Raw genomic sequence first — 27639 nt, forward strand, 5'->3', positions numbered from 1 at the left:
CAATTTTTAGATTGAGTGTGAAAATTGCGGTTAGCAATGATAGTATAAAATATAGGTTACATGAATGAAATTTGACGATGAAAGAGGTTAATAATTGCGTGAGAATTGAAATAAAAAGAGATCTAACAAGATATGGACGGATTACTCACAAAATTTGACGACCTGTGCCTGCTTGGGTGTTTTTAGTTCAGCATTTTTGACGGAAGTGAAAATTAGCGGATATCGATTAAAAATCTATGGTAATGAGGTGTGATATTGATCTATGTAGGAGCAAAATGGATTTGAGACTGATACAACGTAATAAGGGCGCCAATTTTGAAAACTAGAGAATGTTAGAGTATAGATGGCTGAGATGTTGGATATCTGTGCGCTTGTTGACAGAGTTACTTTTGTTCTTGAAGATATGGATCATTTTCTTAATATTACGTTTATACCAAGTAGGTTCTGTAGCTAAGGTTACGGAGTTATTGAAATCAAAATGATGTCCAAGACTCAAGGTGTGTTCTGCTAGAGCGCATCTGTCAGTTTCATGGCATTTAATATTTGACCGATGGCCAGAAATTCTATTTTTTAAATGTTGTGACGTCTGTCCAATATAACTTTTGCTACAGTCTCCACATAGTATTTTATACACACAATTGATTTCATCTAAATTAGGAGTTACAGATCGTAAGTGAAAAAAAAGAGGATATTTAGTAGTATTATTAATTCTAAACGTAATTTCGATGCCTTCAATTTTCAAATCTTTTTTAATTTGGCTAGATAGACTTTCAATATAGGGTATAGAGATGGTGTTCTTAAATTTGTCTTTATCATTAGGTTGATTGTTAGAGTCTATATTCAAATCAATAGAATTGTACATTTTTTCAACTCCATACTTTTTAATATCATTGATGAAATTTGAAGGATAGCCATTTGAAATAAGAGTTGTTTCCACGAGCTTCAAGTTTTTTTTTTTGAGAAATTGAGGGTTTAAAATTTTAAGACAGCGATCGAACAAAGCTATGGCGACAGATTCTTTATATTCCATAGGATGATCTGAACGATAATACATGTATCTACCAGACCAAGTTTGTTTGTGATGCCAATCTTGGATTACAGTATCATTTTGATTAATCACCAAGGTGTCAAGAAAACTGATTTCACCATCTTTTTCCAACTCAATTGCAAACTGTATGTGAGGGTGAAAATTGTTAAATTTATTTAGACGGAATTGTAAGTTTTCTTTTTTCACACAAGTTATAATATCGTCTACATAACGGTAGTAGAAAGGGAGACTAAAGGGGAGCTGTGAGATAATTTTTTGTTCAAAATGTTCAAGTACTAAATTTGCTACCACTGGGCTAATTGGTGAGCCCATGGCTACACCAAAAATTTGTTGGTAAAATTTTTCTTGGTAGGCGAAGTAGCAAGAGTTGAAACAAAGTTTTGTAGCTACAAGAAAATCTTTTTTGTTGCTGTTAGTGTGTGATTTTAATTTGGGCCAATTTTTACTGATCATAGAAATCGCTAAATATTAGTAAACAGTGATTTGACATCTAAGGAGATTAATAGGTGTTCTCTAGGGATTAGTGTATTTCTGATTTTATTTACAAAGGACGAAAGTGTCCTTGATGTGATAGTTGGATTTACCTGTGATGTTAGAGAGTACACTAGAGCAGAATCTGGAGATTTTGTACGTAGGTGAATTGATGTTGCATACAATTGGTCTCAGATGTACATTGATATTGTGTATTTTTGGTAGAAAATATGTCTTAGGAGGCAGAAAGTTGTAGGTTTTGAGATTTTTTGCCGAGTTTGAATCTACAAATTTTTTCTGGTGCCACAGGCTTATCATATTATTGACTTGTTTTTGTATCTTATTGGTGGGATCACGAGAGATAAGAGTGTGTGTGTTGGAATCATTAAGAATATGTTTGCATTTTTGTTCAAAATCCATCTTGTCCATGACGACTGTTATATTGCCTTTGTCAGCATCAGTGACGACTAAGTGATTATGATGTTTTAAAAATTCTTTTGTTTGATTTACTTTGGAAGTTATTTGACAGTAAGATTCAAGTGGATTTCTATGGATATATACATTCATTATCGTTCAAATCATCCTATGAAACATAAAAAATCTGTCGCCTTAGCTTTGTTCGATCGTTGTCTTAAAATTTCAAACCCTCAATTTCTCAAAAAAAAAAAAAAAAAAAACTTAAAACTCGTGGAAACAACTCTTATTTCAAATGGCTATCCTTCAAATTTCATCAATGATATTAAAAAGTATGGAGTTGAAAAAATGTACAATTCTATTGATTTGAATATAGACTCCAACAATCAACGTAATGATAATGACAAATTTAAGAACACCATCTCTATACCCTATATTGAAAATCTATCTAGCCAAATTAAAAAATATTTGAAAATTGAAGGCATCGAAATTACGTTTAGAATTAATAATACTACTAAATATCCTCTTTTTTTTCACTTACGATCTGTAACTCCTAATTTAGATGAAATCAATTGTGTGTATAAAATACCATGTGGAGACTGTAGCAAAAGTTATATTGGACAGACGTCACAACATTTAAAAAATGGAATTTCTGTTCTAATTAGAATTGTCTTTTGAAACATTTTGTAATTATTATAGCCTGATGATGGTCGGCAGGGCCCGGCCGAAACGTCGCAAACGCAAACATGTTCGTTTGCCCAACAATTAAATATATCTATTTACCTGACCGGATTTTGACTAAACCTTCCTCATTCTTCAATCTACCTCCTGGTCACTAATACTTCACAAATATAGCAATACTAGTCAAACTCACGGGATATCCGTTCGCGGCAAAGAGACTCTGCGAGAAGACGCCACGGCAATGAGTCGCACACCTAATACCTCGTAGACCGCCTTCATTTCACTTTGTTTTTTAATTTAAATTCCTTCGTCGAATCAAATCGTATAAATGTAACTGCTAGCACACTGACCAGTGAGCACGTCGAATCCTGATGGAATGTCATCTGACCAGAACACCATAATATTCGTTATCATTCACCGATCGTCGCTACGCGGAACGCAGCGAGAGCCAACGTTGATAGTAACGAATTAGTAGTCGTTTTGTGTCACAGTTCGTTACTCAGGCCATTAGACCACCAACAAGATAAGTTTTTAACATTGTATCGAGTCACACATAACGTCATTTTCTACTTTTCTTTTTCTAGCCTCTCAGTATCTTTTCCTGTACCCATATTTCATTTAACTTAGAATCATTTGCCTTTTGTATTTAGAGTCACAAGTATAACCTTATTTTTGCCTTTCCAATCGAAAAATCACAGGCCGGTAGGCGTATTTTAAGTTTTTTGGTGTGAGTGATGTGTGAATGGTTTCTTTTTTCTTATTTTTTCGTCACCTTGTAAACCCATTTTGCCGGTTTCTGTGTCAAAACGCCAATAAATAAAAATGTTCACTCACTAATATTTTCATAACTGATGTTAACCATAAAAAATCCCTTATAAGTTGAATGGGAGACAGATGTTACTCAAGGTCACACTGGCGTATAAAATGAGGGACTGGCTTTCTTTTTGCTCGAAATTCTCATATTTATAATATTTTATGTGTAAGTTACACTGACCGATAGAACTATATTTTTACTTGCATTACAGTTTCAGTGATGTATATACGTGGTGTACTTATACATATTATAACGATTACAACTCCTTTAACTTTTTGAACCGTCATATCTCTAAAACAGTGGCTCTTAGGAAGCAAGTATTTCGACATTTTTTATAGATAATTATCTGATCTACAATTTTTGTCGGGGCTAATTTTATGATGAAACATACCGTTTTGCTGAAAATCGCGAAAAACCCGATTTTGTGACATTTGAACCCGAGTAAATTCTTTTCCAGGCGTCGGATCGATGAGGATTTTTCATATTTCATGTATTATAGTGTTTTGAACAATCCTATCAATTTTCAGCCGAGTGTGAATTTTTGTAACCTCATCCCTATTTTTTGGTCTAATTTGACCGGACTACTGGTGTATTATAAAAATAAAAGATTACAGAAAATCTGACGTTTGCATATTTTCAATACGTTAATTCCTTGTATCAAATTGTTATAATATTACTGACATTCTCCTGACAGCCTTTATTCACTCATTTCTCTTGCTGATTTCCCAATTTCGTCTCGGAAACGAATAAAAAGTTAACTCTGGATTTTTCGATTGAGTATTTTTGCAATCCACAACACAATGGTGCCTCGTATCACCCATTTCTTGTTCATTTCGGAGAGTACGTTTTAATTGAATTAATACATAAATCGCACAGCTGACCGCACTCGCACGTCCATGTGTTGTTTGAATCTGCTTCCGAGCCGCGCCACTATATTTATCCAAGAGGCGTATTCTCTCAGTATATTTCTGGCCTGAGCTGTGTTTGATTATCTCGGAACTATCGAGAGAAAGATCGAAGCGACTCGGAACTCACTCCGAAACACCCCACGTCTCAGGGTCAGACCTCCGCTGCCGCTATCTTGTCGCCGCGCGCCGTACCCCGAGCACCGTCCAAGTACCGCACGCGCGCGCTAGGGGCGCGCGTCTCTCGTAACTCCAGCGACGCCGGCCAGGTATATATCCCACTGCACCATACCGCGGGTAGGCCGAGCTGCGGAAGGTCATTCCGCACACCGGTCCGCGGGCAAGTTTGGCACTGTGATTTCCGTAGACAGATGAATATCTATTAGGGATGGAAACACGAGCTGAAGAATCGATTCCGATTCTATTATCCGAGGTATCTATTCTCAGAATCGAATGATCAATTTCAAGAATCGATTCTTTTAAAGTATCGATTCTGAGTAAGATTTTTCTTTTTTTTAAGTAAAATTTTTTCTAAATTTTTTTTTTTTTTCTTAAAATAAAACTTGTAAAATAAGGTTAAAGGTACAATAATATGTCAAATTATAAAATATTATATTTTATCAAAACAGTAACTTTTGAAAACATCAATAAGACTGGTATTTTTCTCAAATAGTTAATTAAAAATATTATTTTGAAAACCATACATTTTTTTCGATAGATCTCAAGAAAACCAACACATTTAAATGATTCGGTGACAATCTATTTCTCAGCTGACTAGCAATCAAACCTGAGTGTGAAAATAACCGCTCACACGGAGTTAATGTTGCAACAATACTTAAATATTTTCTAGCAATAGGGGATAAATGGGGGTAATCAGATTCGTACGATTGCCAAGTTGCAATCGGGTTTGGATTAGTTTTTCGGTCTACTGTAGACCGATTCAAAAACTGCCTAAGTTCGATAGGCAGACCGCCTGCTTCATCGCTGACAGCACATTTAAATGATTCGGTGACAATCTATTTCTCAGCTGACTAGCAATCAAACCTGAGTGTGAAAATAACCGCTCACACGGAGTTAATGTTGCAACAATACTTAAATATTTTCTAGCAATAGGGGATAAATGGGGGTAATCAGATTCGTACGATTGCCAAGTTGCAATCGGGTTTGGATTAGTTTTTCGGTCTACTGTAGACCGATTCAAAAACTGCCTAAGTTCGATAGGCAGACCGCCTGCTTCATCGCTGTCAGCGACTTGTATGTTGTGTTGCACAGCGTCGTCTAAAAAATCCCACCAATCATTACCACCTGAAGATAGTTCATGATCTGTGAGATTATTTTCGCAGGTAATCGCAAGAGTTTTCGATGACTTGATTTCTTTTTTCAAAATTTCACCTATACAGACAAAACTCCAATACCATATTAAAATCATATACAAATGAAAATAAAATCTTTCTCAAATATTAAATTGGAGGAAATCCGATTGAAGAATCCTAATAAAGCACATTGATTTGTTTTTCTGCAAATTTAAATATTGAAACGCATTATGTTGGAAACATACCCACAGTAGTCACAGCGCGTGCTGAATTTTGAATACTTTGAAGAACTATTTTCTTATATCGTGGATCTAAAAGAGTAGCAATCGAATACACTTTTACCGACTCTATATTTGAGAACTTTTGTTTTATTTCAGCGACTAGGTTTTTCTTCATTTGTATTCCAATTGATGTCACAGGACAAAGTCTGTCGGTTCCCTGAAAGAAAAAAAATATAAAACTTGTTGATAGAGAATTTTAATCGTAGAACTTTGTTATAATGGCGGTTAAAAATTTTCCAACTTGTAGAATAATCTAAAAATTCACGATAAACGTACTATTAAAATTAGATTTTTATAATGAAGTAATAATACATTTTTAGATGAAATAAAACATTGCTATATTTGATTCTCAGTTTAAATTTCAATGTCGCTAATTAAACTATTTTAACCGTAAATAACATAAGTTATGAATGTGCAAATTATAAAATTAACAGGGTATTACTAACAAATATTGAGCGAGTTACAGAAATTTATATAAAATAAATTTTAACATTGAAAACATGGCTTTTAAATAACGACGCATTAAAAGGTGAAGAAAAATTTACTTACTCTCTTCAATCCAGTAATTAATGGGATACATTTACTTAATGTCACTTCCTTGTCAGCGCTGACTTCGTGAGTTACATGCCATAATGGCTTCAAGATGTCTCGTATTTCAATCAGAGCATCAAGCTCTTCGGCTGTTGAAATTTCAGGAGGTTTCGACCTTGAACTTTTGTCTCGATGAACTTTCAAAAGTGCACAATTGACATGTTCAGCCAGATTAATAAACCGTTCTACCATTTCATAACATGAATTCCACCGGGTCCTGACTTCTTGAACTAATTTTAACGCTGACTTACACCCAGACTGCTCTTGCAAAATTTCTAGCTCACGAGACGCAATTTCACTGCAGCGGAAAAACTTGACGATCTTCTTAACTTTCATTATAAGATTTCTCACTGACGAATTTTGGGAATCTTCACAAAAAAACTCCTCAGTATCACTTTCATCATCGAGTAAATGATGAATATTATCATCACTTAATTCAGACGCGGGCTTAGATGTATCAACTTCTATTAGTTTTTGACCAATATTATTTATGGCGTGACCGAAGTATGAAATATGTTTGGACTCTTCGAATTCTTCTTTGATAGCACCTTTGATGTTTGCTCTGCCATCAGAAACGACTGTACTTATTTTATCGTCATGAATATCACACTCATTGCAAATGTCTCTTAACTTCATCCGAAGAATAGCAATAGTTTTCCTATCCTGTAGATAATAGGCACCAAGCTCATACGATTTCATTTCGTATCCTTTTGAACAAAAAAAAAAAATATATAATTATAATAGAAATAAATTAATATTATAACTAAAATTGATATTTCAATTTATACACGTATAAGCCAAACAAAATCATTTTTAAAAATCAATATCAATTAGCACATAATCACCTAAATTTACCTTTTAGATAATGAACAGTTAGTCCAAGATAGCTACGCATCGTATTTTTGTGCGTCCAAATATCAGTTGTTAAGCAAACTGAATCGGCTTCTCGGAGTTCAGTTTTCACTTTAATTTTAAGCTCTTCATACTTCGCTGTCATTCGTTTTGTTATTGTGGGCTCACAGGGCGGTTTATAAAGTGGCTGTAATTTTTGAACGAACATTCTGAAGCCTGGTTTTTCCAGTGTACACAAAGGGAGATTATCGACAGCAATCATGTACAATAATGCATTTGTGACGTCATTATTTCTGTACCCACCTTCTGTGAATGCACATACAAACATACACATGCATATTTATATTCATGAACTTAAATTTTATATTAAGTCAAAACTCAGTTGTTTATAAGAATAGTTTGTATATAAATAAATTCATAACCTGAAAATGAAATTGCATTGTTCAAGCATCGGTTAAGAGGACCTTCATAAATAGGTTTTTCATTAAGATCCAAACCTGAAGATGATGAGGAAGTACTTCGGACTAGCTTATTTGATGTACCACTCAAATTAACCTATAAATAATTTAAAGTAAATTATCAATAAGTAGATGCAAAATTTTATTCGTGATGGAAAAGAAGACAGAAAATAATAAAAAACATTTAGAATTACCTTTTTAGATTGGAAAACCGAGCTTGTATCACTGTCACTGTCTTGTTCAGATATTTTTATTTTTTTTGATTCATTCGACGAATTAGGTAGTTCAATGTTATGAACTTTTTTTCAATGTTTAATTAGAGCCGACGTTCTATTTTTATAAGTTAAATTTTTATTACATTCATTGCACTTTACGTTATTCCCCTTATCAATTTTTGTAAAATAAATCCATACCGGACTAGGCGCCATTTTACATATTACACCTAATTTGCATATATCTATCTTAATATAGATGGCGCTATCTCCATGTGAAAATAAAAAGAAAATGAACTATATATGTCATAAAAACATACATATTTGTAAGATGATTGGTTGAAAAAAAAAAAGAAAAAAAAATAAGGAAGGTCAGAAAACGATGCGAGCGCACAGAGAGCGCTAAATTTGAAATATTTTCATAATGATATATACTTTGGACCATTTTTCATTCAATATTGATGCTATAGTGTCATTACTCCGGTTTTAAAATAAATTACAGAATCGATCGCTAAGAATCGATTCTAGATCGATTCTGATGACTGGGAATCGAATCTGAAGAATCTAGTTTTTTGACCACAGAATCGATTCTCGGGTTAAATCGGACTCGATTTTACCATCCCTAGTATCTATTTTGTGTGCAAATGATAATCGACTCTAACCGTCCAAGAGATTCCGACATATAATTTCGCACTGTATGAATACAATCATACGGTCCCAATTAAATGAATAATGGTGCAAGCACGTTAATTAATCTTGCAAACCCCTCTTCGACCACGCTGAAAGGAATAATTCTCGCGACATATTAATAGTTCTATAGCGTCTGGATCCGTTTGATTTTTGAACGCCCCGATCCAAATACTAATATTTCTGAGAATGATGGTTCTATGCCCATTTTATGTCGTTCAGGAGATAAAGGCCCTACAGGATCTTCAATTTGAGATGCGGAAGTGGTCGGCATCATAATCATAGAGTCTTTAGAATATGTAGATGTCGATGGCTTACAATTAGCAGACAAAGCTGCAATTGATTCTTCCTGCCAACTGTTTATTCACATAAACATGTGTATTCATAATGCCCGGGCATTTTAAATAGTGCCCTGATTTATCATTAGGTTGGTTCAAAGCAGAAAATAGCAGGTACTTACCTCTTTATTTTCAATACTACTTATGATACCAGTGTGTTTCCTTGCCATGTGTTGCTTTAAATTGATTGTATTACTACACGTTTTTAAAATTTTATGGCAATATTTACATTGAGCATTGCCAAAATTATTGTCAACATGTCGCTCTTTTGGTTGTTGACATTGTTGAAAACAAGATTTTTAGAAACACTAATTTTTTTTTTGTCGTGAAAAACTTTCTCAATTGTCGTTTGAAAAATGGTGCTTCAATAACGAATGATGAATGACATATCAGCCGAATGTTGGTAAAATAACTAGTACAATCGTTGCCTAACTCCATCTAGTGAATGTTTGATTAGCCAAATTAATGAAGTAATGTTTCAAAAGCACAGAAGAGCCGTCATCGTAAACGCACAGATGGCGTTAATGTAATATTATCTCCGTGGAGATGATATTCTTTCATAGTTTGCGCTCCGGGTTATAAAAGACCAGGCCTAATGTCGGGGGGTGGCAGATGAAAATCGACTATGATTGATTTTTTATTATAAAATAAATCGATTAGTAATCGATTATTAATCGATTATTTGGAATATTAAAATCGAGTATAAAAATCGATTTTAATCAATTATTTCCATAATCGATTATTTCCATAGTCGATTATTTTTTCACATCCCTAATCCAATGACGTACTTGTTCGCGCAACTGTATTATTATTATATTAGTTTGTAAATTTATCACAGCAAATACTTGAGTTTCGTTATATTCGTATGTTGTACTTATTTACCACGTATTAGGTGACTAAAGAGTCACAACAGTAGATTTACTTTCTTATTCCACATGACAAGTAGTTCAACGTTACAGTAATTCAAATTACGTACTTATTGTCCACGCCAGAAATTCGTGGGCCGATAGTCGAATCGGCAGTTACGTACGTTCGCTTGGCCGGTGAGGGCGCAGCGCAAGTTAGTTGGTCTTGAGCGCTCGAATAGGTAGGACGTGTCAGGTTTGCCTTAGACACGCGCGTCGATTATTTCGTTTCGCGTAGTTTCAAGATTTATCCGTTTAACACGGTCGGGGGAGACGTGGTTCACCCTCCGGTTGGGCCGGGGGTGCCCGTCTCCCGGGCGAGTGTCATTGCACTTCAGCGTTGGTTCCCGAGACGTCGGGACCGCTGAAAGCACGGCATTGTGCCACCATGACTGTTGATGTATGTACTATACATTTATATTGTACACACATATATCTACACTCTGTAATGTATACTGACACTGAGGAAACCAAATCTGACCTACACGTATGTATTCTAATACCGAGTGAGTGTGTGAGAAGCAAGAGTGTTGTTTTTCTGTACACAGAGTCGAAGAGAGTCGAAAACAAGATCGCAGACAAAGCGCCACGAATGTCTGGTGTTGTCCCGAATATTCGAATATTAACTCAACGTATTTCCATATAATAAATATACCAATAGAATTATTGGAGTCTCGTTTTTTCCCAACCATTCTAACAATAACGCTCCGCATTCCCTGCTTCCACGAGTGCGTGGAAGTTGCGGAGCACGGTTTCTCATGGAGACTTAGATCAGTTGGCTTAAGATCATTGAATGATCATTCAATATAGTTGACAAGGAACGCACCAGCGACTGTATTATCCTGTTTTATGATGATCTGATTTGCAGTTAATAAACACTTGTCTTGCTTCGGCTTTTCCCTCTGCACCGTGAGGGTTTTCATGCCGAAGCAAGCGTCTTGTCTTTCCCGCAAAATCGTGTTATTTATTTATTCACCCTCTCACTCACTCATCTCATCCCGATTGAAGTTAGAGAAGAACTCTGGTCAAACGACCCAAACATGAGGTCAGGTCGCGGCCATTATTGGTACGAACAAATTAGTCAAATTAATCATTGATCCGAACAAAAAATGAGCTTCGTATGAACAACGTGATATTTGAATTTGCAACTGCGTTGATGCTAATTTATCAATTAATTTTACTGTAATAATTGATAGTTAAGAATGGATCAATTGCTTCTATTATCATTGTTATTAAGAGATTTCTTAGGAAGATATAAGATACTGTATCTTAATATTCAATCATACAAAACATGTATGCCAATGCTACTCCCTGCGCGTCTTTTTTGGACGTTGACTAACACCTTCGTCGCTACCTCTACCTTTTTTACCAATTTGTACCTGGCTTTGGGCGGTTAGTTGCAACGATATTGCATGCGTGTTCAACTTCTCGGTTAGTAACAAGTCTTTTAAGCCCTTCATTTTCTGACTGTACGAAGTTATTCTTGGCTTATCACTTTCCAAATCGCTTTCAATTTCAGGATCAAGCGGTTCCTGCGATGTGGATGGCTCAACAGGCAAGGCGTTTTCTGGTGGTGCTACAAACTGCTTCCCACCTCCATGTAGCAAGTAATCCCTGTTTAGTATTTTTTCACTGCATGCGGCAGTCAGAGCTTGAATACTCGGATGCGTCGGCGCGGGAGTTGCGGGAACTTTTGATTCGAGACTTTTTATTGAATCGCGAGCTGTGTTACCCCTCTCCTTCGTCTTGCAATAATTATTATTGTTGTTATTTAGCGTTTCGTCAATATTTGTCTCCCGCTTTTGTGCCTTATCCTCTTCAGACTTTTGATCTGCCTTATAACATTCTATGATAACCTGAGCTCTGATATTCGCGTCAAACTTCGATATTGTATGCCCCTGAGTCTTATAATCTCAAGGCCGTCAGTTCGATCCTGACCCGGGGCACCAATTCGAGTACGAGAACACTCACTCAACAGTGTGTGCGCCAGATTGTAAAGCGTCATAAATCAGAGAACGAATAAAAGTGTATTTAAACGAGACTAGAAGTAGCCTCTAGGAAGAATAACCAAACTCCACCCGGGTTCGAATGGCCTTGTAAGGGTGGTCACGATTGAAACCGCAACTACCACTCTACGGCGGCCTATCTCTCGTCTATGCCCGCTGCACCTCGAAGATGGCGGCAAAGGGCGTAGGGCAATGTCGGAGGCGTAAGAATTCGTCTGTTGGGCGAAGGCGGGCGGGATGATGTTCGCGCAACTTCTGTTCCGGACGACTGTGGCAGCTCTTCAGGCTGTTCGCGCAACTTCTGTTCCGGACGACTGTGGCAGCTCTTCAGGCTGTTGATCAGGTGAACGGCTCAGGAGAACCGACTGTCACCCCTCGAGGTTCCAGAGTCGTTACTCCGCTTCCCTCTTCTGTTCCCGTTCCCGCTGTTTGGCAGGTCCAACATTCAGGACGGTTCCAGGATGTACGAGACTCAAGATCTGTGCCTTTTATTAGGGGAATAGATGAATCCCCAATTGGTAGAACAAAAGTTGATAATGAGGCTGGTTTTTCCGAGTCTTTGACTCAGGTTCAACCTCGTTATTCCCATTTAAGTCAATTGAATAATACAAGATTTCCTGGGGTTGCTTCTCAAACTAACGAGAAACCCTTTTGTCCTTCAAAACCGCCAATTTTTGACGGAAAGATTCCATAGTCAGATTATGAACGTCAGTTTAATACGATTGTTAAACATAACCAGTGGGACTCCGCCATGAGGGCCCACAGTCTTGCCTCTTGTCTTCGAACGCCGGCTTTGAATGTTTTAACGGCATTGTCTGAGGAAGAAATTTCCGATTATGAGAAACTTGGTTCTGCACTCAAATTGAGATATGGAAATGACCACTTGACGAAACTGTACACGGCACAATTACAAACAAGAAGACAAGGACGAGACGAAGACCACGCGTCTCTGAGTCAAGATATCGAACGGCTTTCTCGTATAGCTTTGCCAGATCACGAGCCGTCTCGTAATTTATTAGCAACGCAAGCTTTCTTGAATGCGATTAATGATCCAGAGATTAAAATGGCCGTTGGAACGTCGGGCCTCACTTCCCTGCGGGAGGCAACGGCCAAAGCCCTCGAGGTGGAGGCAATGAGGAGACAATATTTTGGGTTGAGCAAGCTCCGTCGGATTGGGGTGTCCGAAAACACCTCAGAAAGATGAAGTTTTGAACACTCGGAGGAGCCAAAACCTCAAAATTATAGAAATAAAAATAACAATAGTAATTTTAAACCAAGAAATCGAGGTTCTTTTCAAAACCAGAAAAACAAGCGTGTAATTAAGAACGCGCTCATGACGAGTCAAACCGGTTTGACTTGTATATTTTGTAAAAAAACAGGCCATGACACCAATCATTGTTTTATAATTGAGAGAATTAGTGGAGAACCGATGCAAGGCTCGAATCAAAACTCTTATAACTGGCGTAAGAAGAATATAGAAATAGGGGAAGCAAATCCTCAGTCGAGTTCTTCAACGGGAACTCGCCTAAAAAACTGATTTCAGATGATTTGTCGGGGCGAAAATCATCGCAGATTGTCAGGAGTGAAAGCCCTCTTCGAAAACGGTTTTTAATTAGAAGTCTACGACAGTCTGGTCTTTACGCGCGCGGTACTGTATATGGCGTCGATTGTCTATGTGTAATACACACGGGCGCAGAAGTAACCGTAGTTCGATCGGATCTCTTTGAATCCGACGACCGGATTGTTCCCTTTTTATCCCTGCGAACAGCCACCGGAGAGACGATCCCAGTCTTGAGACAGGTTACTGTTCAAATTAACCTTTTTGGGTGTATCGACGCTCCACATAAGGTTTTCATAGCAGATATAGAGGATGAAGGTATTTTGGGAATAGACTTTCTTACAGCTCATAACTGTGTTATCTCGACTAAGAGAAATTCACTAGCTTCAAAAAATCGCGAAATAACTTTTTGTACAAATAGAAATGGAATTTATTGGACTCCTCCTAGAATTCGGGAAATGGAACTTTCAGAGGATGATTTGCAACAACATTTCCCTTCACATTTACAGGGCCTTGTTGAGAAATCTTCGATTTCGTTGAATTCAGCTCAGGTAGAATCGTTTGAATCTCTTGCTAGAATTTATAGATTCTTTCGCCAAAGATAGTGGTGATAAGGGCCGATGTACTTCTGTCAAGCACAAGATCGACGTCGGAGAGAGTTCGCCAATAAAAAGCTCCTTGAAGACTCGCTCTCAACGCCCGAGAATAGGTGAAGAAACTTGTGGAAGACATGCTAAAGAACGATGTGATTGAACCATCGTCTAGTCCCGGGGCCTCACCAATCGTCCTTGTTAACAAAAAGGACGGATCCAAACGATTTTGTATCGATTACAGGAAGCTGAACGATATAACGAAGAAAGATTCTTACCCTCTACCCAGAATCGACGAGACACTCGACCTGATAGCTGGTGCAACTTGGTTCAGCACCATAGATCTTCAGAGCGGATACTGGCAGGTCGAAATGGATCCTCTAGATAAAGAAAAAACAGCTTTTGTTACGGGTTTAGGAGGATTATGGCAGTTCAAGGTTATGCCGTTTGGTTTGAGTAATGCCCCGGCTACCTTTGAACGGATGATGGAGGCTGTTGTCCATGGGCTCACTGGCAAAATATGCCTCGTTTGTTTAGACGATATAATCGTTTTTGGCAAGAACTTTGAAGAAGAAGTTCAAAATCTCGGACAAGTTTTCGCTAGGCTGAAGCAAGCAGGTCTGAAAATGAGCCCGAAAAAATGTCATCTGTTCCAGAAAGAAGTAGGCTTCCTCGGACATATCGTTTCAGCACAAGGTGTGAAGACCGATCCATCCAAAATAGAGAAGGTTCCTTCTTGGCCGACACCTAAGAATAAAGAACAAATTCAAAGCTTTTTAGGCCTTTGTACGTATTACAGAAGATTTGTAAAAGGTTTCGCTAGTATAGCTAAACCTCTCCATCACTTGACCGGAATCAAAATTCCTTTTGACTGGACCCCGGAATGCGAAGAGGCTTTCAAGAAATTAAAAGAAAATCTTATTTCTTCGCCGATTTTAGCTTATCCAGAGGTCGAAATTCCTTTTATTTTAGATACGGATGCATCTCTTTCAGGAATAGGCGGGGTTCTGTCACAAATTCAGGGAGGTCAGGAGAGAGTGATAAGCTATTTCAGCAGAGTTTTGAGTAAAACCGAGGGGAATTATTGTGTCACTCGTAGAGAGCTTTTAGCTGTTGTTAAGACCGTAGTACATTTTCACCATCATTTGTACGGCAGGAGATTTTTGATACGTACAGATCATGCTTCTCTCAGGTGGCTACTTTCGTTTAAATCTCCCGAAGGTCAGGTAGCTAGATGGTTAGAAAGGCTCGGTCAGTACGATTTTGATATTCGTCATCGAGCAGGAATTCATCATGGAAACGCCGATGCTCTCTCTCGTAGACCCTGCGAGGAAATGCCAGAGTGTAAACAGTGTGCACGATTAGAGAAAAATCGTGACTCCTCTCTTATAATACGGAAGATTTCTTTCGAAAATAACCAGGAGGAATGGAGAAAATCGCAACAAGAAGACGACACTTTGAATCAAGTGAAGTCTTGGAAAGAAGCAGAAATTCGCCCAGACTGGCAGGATATATCCTTAGCCGAGCCAGATTTGAAAATTTATTGGGCTCAATGGGACTCTATTCTTTTAATTGATGGAATTTTATACCGAAAATGGGAATCTGCAGACTTGAAAGAAATCAGGTGGCAACTTTTGGTTCCCAGGTCACGAGTTCCAGAGATTCTTGCTCTTTATCATGATTCTCCTGCAGGCGGACATTTCGCTTCAAATAAAACTCTGGGCAGAATTCGCAACTTCTACTTTTGGTCCCGTTGCCGGATGGACGTTGAAGATTGGTGTCGAAGATGTCGAATCTGCACGGCAAAGAAAGGACCTCGAGCGAAGGGACAAAGCTCTCTTCAAATCTACAACGTGGGAGCTCCATTTGAAAGAATAGCGATGGATATTCTTGGACCTCTCCCGATAACCCATTCTGGAAATAAATATGCTTTGGTTGTTGCTGATTATTTTACTAAGTGGCCAGAAGTGGTCCCTCTCGCTGATCAAGAAGCCTCTACTGAAGCACAGGCATTCGTTAAAGAATTTATTTGTGGACACGGAGTTCCTCTAGAACTTCATACTGATCAGGGCCGAAATTTTGAGTCAACCTTAATGAAAGAGGTTACTCAGATTTTAGGGGTTAGAAAAACTCGTACAACTCCTTTGCATCCGCAATCTGACGGCATGATAGAGCGTCTGAATCGGACTTTGCCACAATATTTGTCGTCCTTCGCAGAACAGAATCAGAGAGACTGGGACTCGTGGATCCCTTTCTTTCTCTTATCTTACAGATCTGCGAGTCATGAGACGACGAAGCAGACGCCAGCCCTCATGCTTACTGGAAGAAATCTTCGACTTCCGTCAGATTTAGAGAAAGGCCCTGTTCCTGTGCAAAGACAGCATCAAACAGATTATGCCTTTGCATTACTACAACGTTTAGAAGAAATTCATCACTTTGCTAGAAATAGAATTTCTATGGCTTCAGATAAATTGAAAACTCGTTATGATATTCGAGCCAGAGATTTAAAATTTAATCCTGGAGATTCTGTTTGGCTTTTTCAACCTCGAAGACAGAAAGGACGATGTCCAAAACTACAAAGAAATTGGGAAGGCCCTTACTTAGTGGTTAACCGGATAAATGATGTTGTTTATAGAATCCGAAGATCTCCTCATTCGCGTCAGAAAGTGGTTCACTTGGATCGTCTCGCTCCTTTTGAAGAGGATCAACCTGGAACAATCTCTCCAAGACCAGGGACATCCTTCGAAGTTAGATCTTCAAACGAACACCCTTGACGACTGTGATCGACTTGACCTTCTTTACAGTCGGTTATCGATTGGGAGAAGAATTTACCTTTTGGAATTCATTTGAGTAAAACTCGACCGCTTACGATTATTATAGAAGGAAATATCGGATGCGGAAAAACAACTTTCACGAAGAGGTTTTTAGCAGATCGCTAGGTCTGTACACTTTTAGAACCTCTTGAAGAATATCGAAATGTAGCTGGAATTAATCTTTTAGATTTGATGTATCAGAACCCAAATCGTTATTGCTATTATTTTCAGCATTTCGCTCAAATGGTTATGTTAGATAGACATCTGCAGACGACTTCATTACCTGTAAAGGTGATGGAAAGATCGATATTCAGTAGCAATTGTTTTGTAGAAGCTCGTCGAAGGTTAGGTAATTTTCGCGACTTCGAATCTCATTTATTGACAAAAAATTTTGATCTTCTCATTCGCTCGTCTGAGCTCAGAGTAGATTTGATTGTTTATTTGCGAGTTTCCCCAGAAACTTCTTTTGCTCGAGTTAGTTCCCGTTCTCGTGAGGAAGAATCGAGTATTTCTTTAGAGCTACTCAGAACTATTCATGAGGTTCACGAAGATTGGCTAGTAAAACAAACCTTTTCTTCTTTGTCGGTTCCTGTTTTGGTTATCAATGCAGAATCCACAGCCGACCAAGTTTATTCTAGTTTCTATCTCGCTATGTCACTCGGACAAGGTTGAGGTATTTTCTTGTTATTTAAAAAAAAACTTTTCCTATTCAATGGGACAATTTATTTACTAAATACAATTTTAATTAAAGAGGGAAGTAACGGATAACATTCAGAATTTTTCTTATTTCTACTTTAACCATTTCACACTCGTCACATCCATCCGCCTTTCTTACTGTTACGTACAGGCTTTGTCCGCAGAGGTAGCATTTTGCTTATGGAAAATGATGTGAAAGGAGACTTTATGTTCGAACAATTCGGGTTTTGAGCTAACAAATGGTGATGTTTTCTTATTTTCTTATAAATTATTTGTGTTTCTCACTGTGGTATACTTACTGGAAATCGTAGCAGCCTTGGCAAAGGTAATCCGTCTTATCTTTTTCTAAAATTCCGTATAATTGTCCACATGACATTTCTTTCCATTTGGAGTTTAAAAAATTGGAGATTTCTTTTGTGGAGAGTTTCTCAAGGTTGTCCGTGGGGAATTTTTTTATTAATGCCGCCGCATTTAATGAGATGTGTTCTTTCGAGTTCATTGAAGTCAACGGAGTTGGTCAGGGACTGTCTTTGATGAAGGCTTTTCTTACAATGATTTATTATTTCTTAGTTGCTAATCAACTCGAAATTTGTTTTCTTCGATTGTTTCCTTCTAGAAATTTCTTCTTCAGAATCGAGTTTTGTGTCGGATAGGCTTTGGTTTAATAATGTGAAAAGAGCCACGATTATTTTCCGAGGTCGATGAGCGATTGCTTGATTTTCACATTTTATTAACCTTAAGTGTTAGTTTTTGTGAGCACTTTTTCAGGTTATTTGGCACAGCCTTTTCCTTCCAATCTTCCCCGATTCCTGAGGATGACTGGTGGTTTTATTTTGAAGAAGGACGCAGAAATAATTCAGATAATATCGTTTCTTCTCTTTTGAATACATATTCAATTTATTTTATTCAAGTATTCTCCCAAATTCACTTAGTGAATTTGAATTGTCATACCATCACTCACATTTGTCCTTCCAAAACTCTAGGGTGAACTATTTCTAAAGAAGTCACCCCACGATTTCCTTATTTCCTATGAAGAGAAGTCTGTTTTCATCTTATTTGGTCCTGGAATTGTCGGTTCCCGGTTCGATGTTTTCATCTGAACCTGTTTCGGAGGGATCCTTCATGAAGAAGATTGAATTTCTTTCCGACATCAATTTGAGCCGTTGCGGATAACTTTGAATTCATGAAGCCACATAACACTTAATAACACTAACCTTTATAAAACATGGCACATAAATTTTTGAGATTATTTAACGCTCAACTATCTGCTCAAGGTTTTCTGTGGTTTACCTTGAGACTGTGGGCAAATGCCAGATAGTAAAAAAGGGAGTTCTTAAATTTTTAGAGCCACAGCTCCAACTCACCTTTGAGCACTGATTACTAGACTATTTTTAAAATTGTTTTATCTTTCCCGAGTCGGGACGACTCTTTTTCTCGGGGGGAGTAGTGTTACAAAGGGTGAGATCACCCGTTTTGCCCCCTCTTTAATGATTTAGTAGTCAGCATAGATAAAAGACGTTTATAAGCCTCTTATGTCTTTAAAAAGAATAAGGTTGCTGCGCCAACCGATATTATTGTAAAAACAGTCTTGTTTCAGACTTTAAACAAGAAACACGTATTAAGCATTAAAAGCTTTTCACAACATTTTAATTTCGCCTTTGATTTTGGCTTGTTATTTACTCTCTTGATTTCTTCGACTTAATAAGTAAACTCGCGGATCCATATTTTATTAACGTAACGCCCAAAACGTTACAATATAAAATGGTAGAAGCCTCGCCAAAAAATGGTACCATTAAACAATTCGTTCGTTAATAACAACTACAATGTTCAATGTTTCCGTATAAACCAAAGTTTTCTACGAAAGCTTATCCTCTCTGCTCGCGAATGTGCTGTGAATCATTTTTCTACGTCAAATAGAACCGGAGATGAGAAGTTGATTCTTTAAGTTTACTGCGCGCTCATTTTGCAACAAAATTGAATGACTCGGCGTTTCCGGAAAAAAAAATCGTAGAAATAGGTTTTGACTGTTTATGCTCATACATCACGTCGAAAAAGCGTCCATTGTTTTGGTAAATACGCGGTCATTTTTTGTCAGGATGATATTTCTGATTCAAGAATCTAAATTTCGTCCCAACTGACGTTTTATGGTTTATATGATGAAATGATAACAGTCGTAATATTTGATTCTCTCAAGATTCGAAATTTCTCGCATATTTGCATCGTACTTGGGGTATATTTCAACACGTGTAAATTTCACCAATTATCGGAAAAAAAAATTAGCGTACGATTATAATAATCGAACCCTCCGAGCATTCGAATCTAGGCTCCGATAAAATTCTTGTTCTGCATACTCCTAACGAAAAATCAAAATGATTATATATTAAGAAAACGGAGAAAAAAAAATTTGCAACACGTATACAATTTGGTTACTGAATATTTTGAAAAATGTATAACAAATCATTTAAACATTCACAAGAGATTACCGGCAAATCGCTGATGCGCCAGTAATCGATCTGAATCTCCGTAGGTCGTAATTTTAATCGAGAGCGGGTGTCGTTCTAGCTGACAGTCGTATGACAGGCTCGATAAACATATTTCCCATCAGGATGTTTAGAGATTCTAATGTCTTTATGCCATAATTCATGTAATCATTTCCTGGAATTCTCGTAACGCGTCGCGGCATGCTCACAGGAATGTGTAATGGCTATGTACTTGAATAACATAAAATGGTTCTAATTTAAATAATATTCTGATCATCTCTAATATTTCACAAACGAATATCACGCACAGTACTACAAATTCAGCTACATAGGCGGCTGAAATATTTTAAATACCTCACAACTAAATACATATGATGGATATATTCGAAAGTTTGATTGTATGAAAAACTCGAAATTATCCATTATATTAACGTCCATGATATATTATACAAACAACAGGAATTAACAGGAACTTGGACTATTGATAAACGCAAATCATTGATTCCGCAACGTTTCGACCATTTTATTTGGCCTTCTTCAGGCGTCTATAAACATACATATAAATACAAAATATTTTAAACACAACGCATAATACATATAACAAGATTATACAATTGATAGCAAATAAATTTACCTCAATTTATAAGCGTAAACAATATAAATCTTCTTATACAACTTTTGTATAACTGTTGATATGGTCAACAGATGGTCGGTTAATAGGCCTTGGATATGGAGGTGAAACTCGCGGCCTGAAGCGTCTCGGATATCTCCGACTCCCTGAAGATACATCTGAATATCTGTTGGTAGTGGGTAGTCGAATGCTAGGACTTCATTAATCTGGAGATGCTCAAGGGTTAGTATTCCTCTAGAGCTGGATATATCAAGCAGTCGTTTCCAGAGCGCTATTGTACAGTAGTATTGAAAGGCGCTAAATGACACGTATTTCCTCATGGATCGGTCAAACGCCATCTGAGCATCGTACGATGTTCTTACTAGCTGCATATAACCACTAAAATCTAATTCAAAAGTACGCTCGCGAGCGACTTCAACGAATCCGGTGACTCCTTCAATGGTTAGTAAATCATTGATTAGAGGGTCATTCTTCTCTGCGGATGAGGTTGTTGATTTAGATTTTGGCGCAAGGTCTGGGACAGAATCCTTAGATTTGAAATCTTTCTTGGGGTTCTGTCGCTGAGGCTTCGGTTTTGTGGGTTCCGGAGTGCTCTGAGGTGCTGGAGCTTGGTTGCCGGCTGGGCGTGAACCCCCACGGCTGCTACCACGTCCTCGCCCTCGGAAGTATCCACTTTGAGGCCTTTCAGTACCTGGTTGGTTAGGTGTGCTATTTTCTGACATGTTGTTTGTTGTTGGTTTTCGTCTACTAGACTTAAACACAAAATTTGAAAAATGAATAATAAAACTGTTGTTTGTACTCGAAATTATATTAGTATGGAATTTTGTATTCTAACGATTACCTGCACCACGATAAATGTACTACACAAATTACGTCACGGGAGATTCGTCACGAAGAATTTTTATCTGTCACACGACTGCCCGCTAGAACGATATAACCCTATCCCTTGATTGAAATTACGGACAACTGTAAGTAACTGTGATTTGTACATTCATCAGAAACGTGGTACGAGGAAACGTAACTGTAATATTATTTATTTGGCTTGGTCCTTTACCTTACTTGCAGCCCTGTTTTCTTTTTCCCGACGAGCGTCTAAAATGTACTGTGGTTCTCTGATCTCCATATTTCTTAGCAGGCGACTGTCAATGATCTCAGGCACCATACAACATTTGTAGAATCTCGTCAAGTAGGGTTGCATTTTTTTAGACCAGAAGTCGGCGTTGCTCTCAAGGACTATACTTTTCATACCTCGCGGTGTCCAAACAGCAAAGATGCAGTACTTTCTATGGGTGACGTGCAGCTGACCTTGCACTTGGTAGAAGTACTCGTGACTCTCGTTCATGTTCTCGCCTCGGCTGTCAAAAATACGATGCACATTTCCTTTTTTTTGTGCGATCGCTTCTTCTGGGGCGAAGTTCTTTATGGAAAACGGGCACTTGATTTCCACAATCCCATCCTCGCCGATGTACGGTAGCTCCTCATCGATGAACAACCCACACTCCGTGTTGTTGATATTGCGCTCGGTGGCCCATTGTTTTCGCGCCTGTTCTTCGCATTGCCGGCCATATTCAATAGCAGGAAGCCGCAACGGTGTCGGAAACAGCAGCGATTTGACGGTGTTTTTACACGATGTATCACTTCGCATGCGACACACGCGTCCAAAATTCGATGCAGTCAATATCTTTTTCCGTATTGACAGCCAACGCTCGCTTTGTCCTTGCTGCCTTGTCCGTTCAATTTTATCGCGATCCGCTTGCCATTCGAGCAGCTGATCGTAGTGATACTGCGTTTTTATTGCATTTTCTTCCGCCGATAAGTCGAGACGTTGACAATTAGGTCCATAGTCTTCGGTTGTGTTTGAACGTCCAACTTTTCGCGATGTTGCAGTCGAGTCGTTTTTCTTTTCAGCTTTTCGTTTCTCGGCACACCTGTCTCTGCTTGCTGCTTTATTCTAATTCCTCCGAATGCGCCGCTCTTCCTTGTGCCTCAACGTCGCTGTTGGTTCCTCATTGACAGCTTCACTCAATACGCTCAAAGATTTATTAGTATTGAACTGTATGACAGCCGTGGCACATCTTCCGGTATACGAACCTCTGGCCCCGTAATTTATTCGTTTACCACCGATGTATTTGCAAATTATGGAAATGTACCTCTCCACGCTATTGCTGTTTACGCCTAATATTATGCTGTCAGAGTAGCAACTCAGACTAGAAAAGGCTTTCTGTATCTTGTCGTACAGTCCGAAAGCCTTTAGAGCTGGAACGTGGTTTTCTTCGCCTTCTTTCAACGATCCATCGCAAAAGTAGCCCAGTTCAGCGCACTTCTTATGCTCACCAAACACGTGGCTCGGGATATTCAAAATATCTCCAGAAAGCTTCCGGGCCTTCAGGCTTGTGGGACCGTCTTCCGTCGATCTGAACTTTGCAGCATTCGATACGGCAGTTCGCAGCCTGAGTACGCTACCTTCTACAACTTGGCGCAATTTCCCTATGCGACCTTTATTTTTCAGCGTGTCTTTTATTTTCGTTGCCAGATTACGCAACAAATGATTGATGCATTCGACCTTCTTGACAATCATATTCGGGTACGGGTTGCTGTCCAAGATCTTCTTGTACACGCTACTGTCTCCATCGGCGATCAAAGTGGAGTAGATAAGTCCATGCGTATCAATGCTGGATGTGAATCCGTCGACGATAGCGTCACTCTCCATTCTGGTCTAACTGCGGTTTCGATCCCAATTTTTGTAGCACGTGTGCTCCGTAGGTTCCTTCCCAGTACGGGCCGCCCTCTCACACGTGGCACAAAATTTATCACGCACTCCGATGAAGAGGACCTTCTGCGTATGATACCCGACTATCGCTCCAACTCCAGACAGAGAGTCGTACCTTCCGGTTCGGTAAGATCGTTTCATTCAGCTACCATCCGCTACGACGGGAATATGAGGGATGCCATCAACGACGTCAACTCGTTTGAGAGCTAATTCCTTCTCAAGTTCTCCAGCAGCTCGCATTTCATCGTGGGCGGCATTCAAGAACTGGACCGTTATATCGTTCTCGTACCACAGATAGGTCCGCTGCGAGATGTTTGGGATATCAACCGCTGCAAGGAGTTGTTCCAATTGTGAATACCCTATTCCGCTCGTTATGCATCCGGCCACCGTGCTATGATGTATGTCCGTGGATTGACGATTTTCCGGTTCAGTCCAGACGCTGTCTTTGTGAAGGCGCATTTGACATTGAAAAAATACTGGTGTCTTCAAGCCTTGCCGGCGCAAATCCACGATTACCAGGGAACGCATCGGACAATTTAGGGCCGGTGCGTGATTCCCGAATTTCCGGATGAAATCAGTGAAAAGATGCTCCAAGTTTACAATACGGCGGCCATCGATGTGCGCTTCTTCTAAACGGTACGAGTCGGGTTAAGCGTCAGATACAACCAACTCGTAATCGGACAGGCCATTCAAAGTCGGATACTGCAGCGGCTCTCTCTATGTCGCAATCATTGTCGCGAACGTTATCGTGGTCCCCAAGTTCTTCGTCGCTATTATCATCTTCTGATCGCAAGATGCGTAACAGTTCGGGAGTCGACATGCGTCGGCGAGTACCTCCAGACGTGCTCGGTTCGTCAAGGTTCAATACGACCTCGAGTGGTTCACCTGCCTGCGCAGGCGGGGTCTCGGCGTGCGTAGCAGCAGCTATCGTAGCCGAAGAGTTGGCGGTCTCTTCGGCTGTTGGACGATTGAACGCCGCGCGGCGCCGCCTACACAAAGAGAAGATGGACAAATTCATTAGCAAATACTCCGCAGGCCTCACTTCTAATTATCTTCGGAAACTAAATTTGCCGAAAACAGCTCATTGCCCGGTATAATCAGAGATACAGAATAAAAAACAATTTCTCAACGGCACGGAAAATGAAAGCCAAAACAAGTTTTCTAATCTTATCAACTACCGGCGTTTGTTGTAATAAAAACAATAATAAGCGAATTGTTGTAAACAACATGTTAGAACATTTTAATTATTGTATGTCGCGTCACCATACTTATCTAACTGTGTTACAACTTGATCACCATGCAGTTGTCTAACGATATGACAACTTGTTTTGGTTTCATTACGCATCTTTATCCCAAATACACCTTACTGATAATTTTTATAGTTTCTGAAACACGAGAGGTCATTTTTGTGAAAGCAAAAGATATTTTTTCTCTCACTTCAAATCGGCGTAACTTTGTTCAGTATTGATATTTATTTTTGAAACTTTAACACGACAAACTTGAATGTATTCCGCGACTTTGAAGCCCAATTACAATCCTGAATATAGGATACAAACAAAATTGCGATTTTCTCCAAAGATTTCATGCAGGATTCCGTATTATACTATACATTGAAAAAGTTGTACTTCGAAATTTGAAGTTTTCATTTTTCAATCACACAAACATTTTAACAATGCTTCGAAGAAGTTTTGTGAGAGTTTTCGGCTTCCTACCTCTTATTGTTCTGGAGCATTGTTAATTTTTCTACGAGCGCGTGTCGCAGTCATCATTATTAGTCCAGGCAGAGCGTGATTTCGATGAGAATTTTGGGTAGAACGCTATTTTTTTTTTTTCATTCTCTGGGGGGTCGGCCATGAGTGTGAAACTCAGTTTCCGGGTCCGAAAGGGTTAGCGAACGGCCGCCATCTTGAAATTAAGGAAGTGATTGGTTTTTGTTATTTACCTCCGTAACCGTGAGGCTGACAAGAATTTTGTCAAGAGCTTTTTTGTAGTTGATACAATTATCCATAACTTTTTCCCATAACTTTTTGCACTAATGTTGATAATAAAAGAATTATGAACCAAAAACGATGAAAAATTAGGGAATAGAAAACTTTGAGGCAAGATTATTGATTAATTTGAAATCTGACAATAAAAATGCAGCCAACCTTTTTTATAGAGGATTTTGTTCCAAACAATTTCAATTATTATTTATTTTTTCGCTTCGTTGTTATTGATTCTTACGGGAATTGAATTCTATTAGTTCTTCTTCATTTAATTTGAACGGAATACATGCGAATTCCTTTCTTATTTTATTTGTTACTGAAAGTAAATAATAATAATCCGAAGTTTAGAAATTTATAAGAATATAAAACTCGTATGATTATCAAATTTTTAATTATTCGTAATCGAGAAAAAAACTGTCGTTTCTCGAAAGTTTATTCGTTCTGTTTTTAGTTTTAAAAGGTATCCATTGCTTACCGATTATTGGAATTTATTATATGACGTTGAGGTTTATTATTTATTTATTTAATTAATTTGAATTGACTGAATGTTGATAATTCGAAATGATTTCTAATAGAGAATTTTTAAATTCAATGATTTATTTGAATTCATTCAGATATAATATTTTTGTTTTCAAATATCGAATTAGGATGAACTTCCGTTCAGAACATTCCTCCGATCAATGCGAAATTTGGTATACTTATGTATTTTGATGCGCTGATCAAGAATATCATACTCAAAACACCCGCAAATTCGATTTTCAAGGTCAAATCGACAAAAAATCGATTTTTTAAATGTTTTTCACATTTATTGCAATAAATATAGATTTGAGAGGAAAATGTTTCAAACAAAAGTTATGGGCCATGATAAAACTGACATTTTTTGTTCCACACGTTTTTCGTGTATAACCGGTGGTTTCCGAGAAAACTGCTAAATTCACCCGAAATCGGTATCTCTCGCCAAGGCTCCATTAGTTTCGATACTAATATCTACTCACGCACTCACCACCGAAAGGTTCGAGTTTGGTCTTAGAAGTGCAATTTTTTTTTGTTGTATGTTTTAAATTTTTTTTTTCGGTTTTCGAATGGTTTTTTTGCTTTTTATTTGCGCGAAGCAAATACACATACACACACACGCACGCACACACACTCGCACCAAAACCCAAACACACACACACTCCCGCACACAAACCCAACAAACACGCACTCACACACACACACTCCCGCGCAAAAAAAATGTAATCCAATCCGTCCAATTATCATTATTTTCCTACCAGTCGACCGGTGAATGAATCCTTAATTGAACCACACATCGATATTGATCGAGCAGTTCGGCACACCGTGAATATGAATATCTGATTGCTCCACAACTAGGGAGAATTTTTTTAAAAGTACCGGAAATATCTGTGAACCTGATAATTAATTTGCCTCAAATAAATCCTCAAGTTGATTGCAAAAATATTTTACGAGATCATAAGATAGAATAATACGTGTGCTAATGATTCGAGGCGGCTTGATAAATCAGATATTAAAAATTAAACCTTTCCCGAATCGATGCATCGCCGCAGCTGCCTCCATAGGGCACGTGGAATTCGTCACGTAAGACATCGCTGGCGACAAATTGGCCAAATCGAATACGATGGAACTCGAGGCCTGCGAAGACTGGGATATAATTTCATGTGGTTGACAGGCAATGCAGACGAAATACCGCGAAAAGACCCTTTCTTATCTGACCAGGTAAATGAACGGTCGTTCCAAAAATCTAATTACACAAATCCAATACCTTAAACCGAAACGTCCGAGAGGTCCCGCAGCGTTCCCAAGTTCCTCGAGACTTGTCTAATTACTACTTGTAAAGTGAATGAAATTTGTCTCTCGCCTTCAAAGCCTGAGGTGATATTTAACCAGGCATAAGTTGAGTCTCTGCGTGAAGAAAAACAAATTCAATTTTTATGTCTTTACTGAGGAAAAAAACACGGAATAATCGAGTCGTGTTGTTTTTTCCTGTGTCGCCAAAAGGAAAAATCATTTCGAATGTTGTAAGGAGGAATTGATCTTTGCTGATTTTGTAACTCGTATTGAAATACTTCAACATGGGCGACGCTGTGTCGTTCTAGTTTTTAAGCAGCGTAGTATTTGCTCT

The 27639-nt window shown here is 38.4% G+C and overlaps 1 protein-coding gene across 1 annotated transcript; it reads right to left on the reverse strand.

The window, feature by feature from the left end:
• Positions 1 to 5273: 5273 nt before the first annotated feature.
• LOC124299515 (uncharacterized) lies at positions 5274 to 9235 on the reverse strand. Its single transcript, XM_046752771.1, has 8 exons — positions 9188 to 9235; positions 7793 to 7925; positions 7374 to 7676; positions 6770 to 7225; positions 6477 to 6655; positions 5892 to 6084; positions 5426 to 5725; positions 5274 to 5377 (listed from the first exon to the last, which is right to left on the reverse strand). The coding sequence occupies exons 1-8, from the start codon at positions 9233 to 9235 to the stop codon at positions 5274 to 5276; spliced, it is 1716 nt and encodes a 571-aa protein (XP_046608727.1).
• Positions 9236 to 27639: the final 18404 nt, after the last annotated feature.

The sequence above is a fragment of the Neodiprion virginianus genome, chromosome 3 (genome assembly GCF_021901495.1).
Source record: "Neodiprion virginianus isolate iyNeoVirg1 chromosome 3, iyNeoVirg1.1, whole genome shotgun sequence".
NCBI lineage: Eukaryota > Metazoa > Arthropoda > Insecta > Hymenoptera > Diprionidae > Neodiprion > Neodiprion virginianus.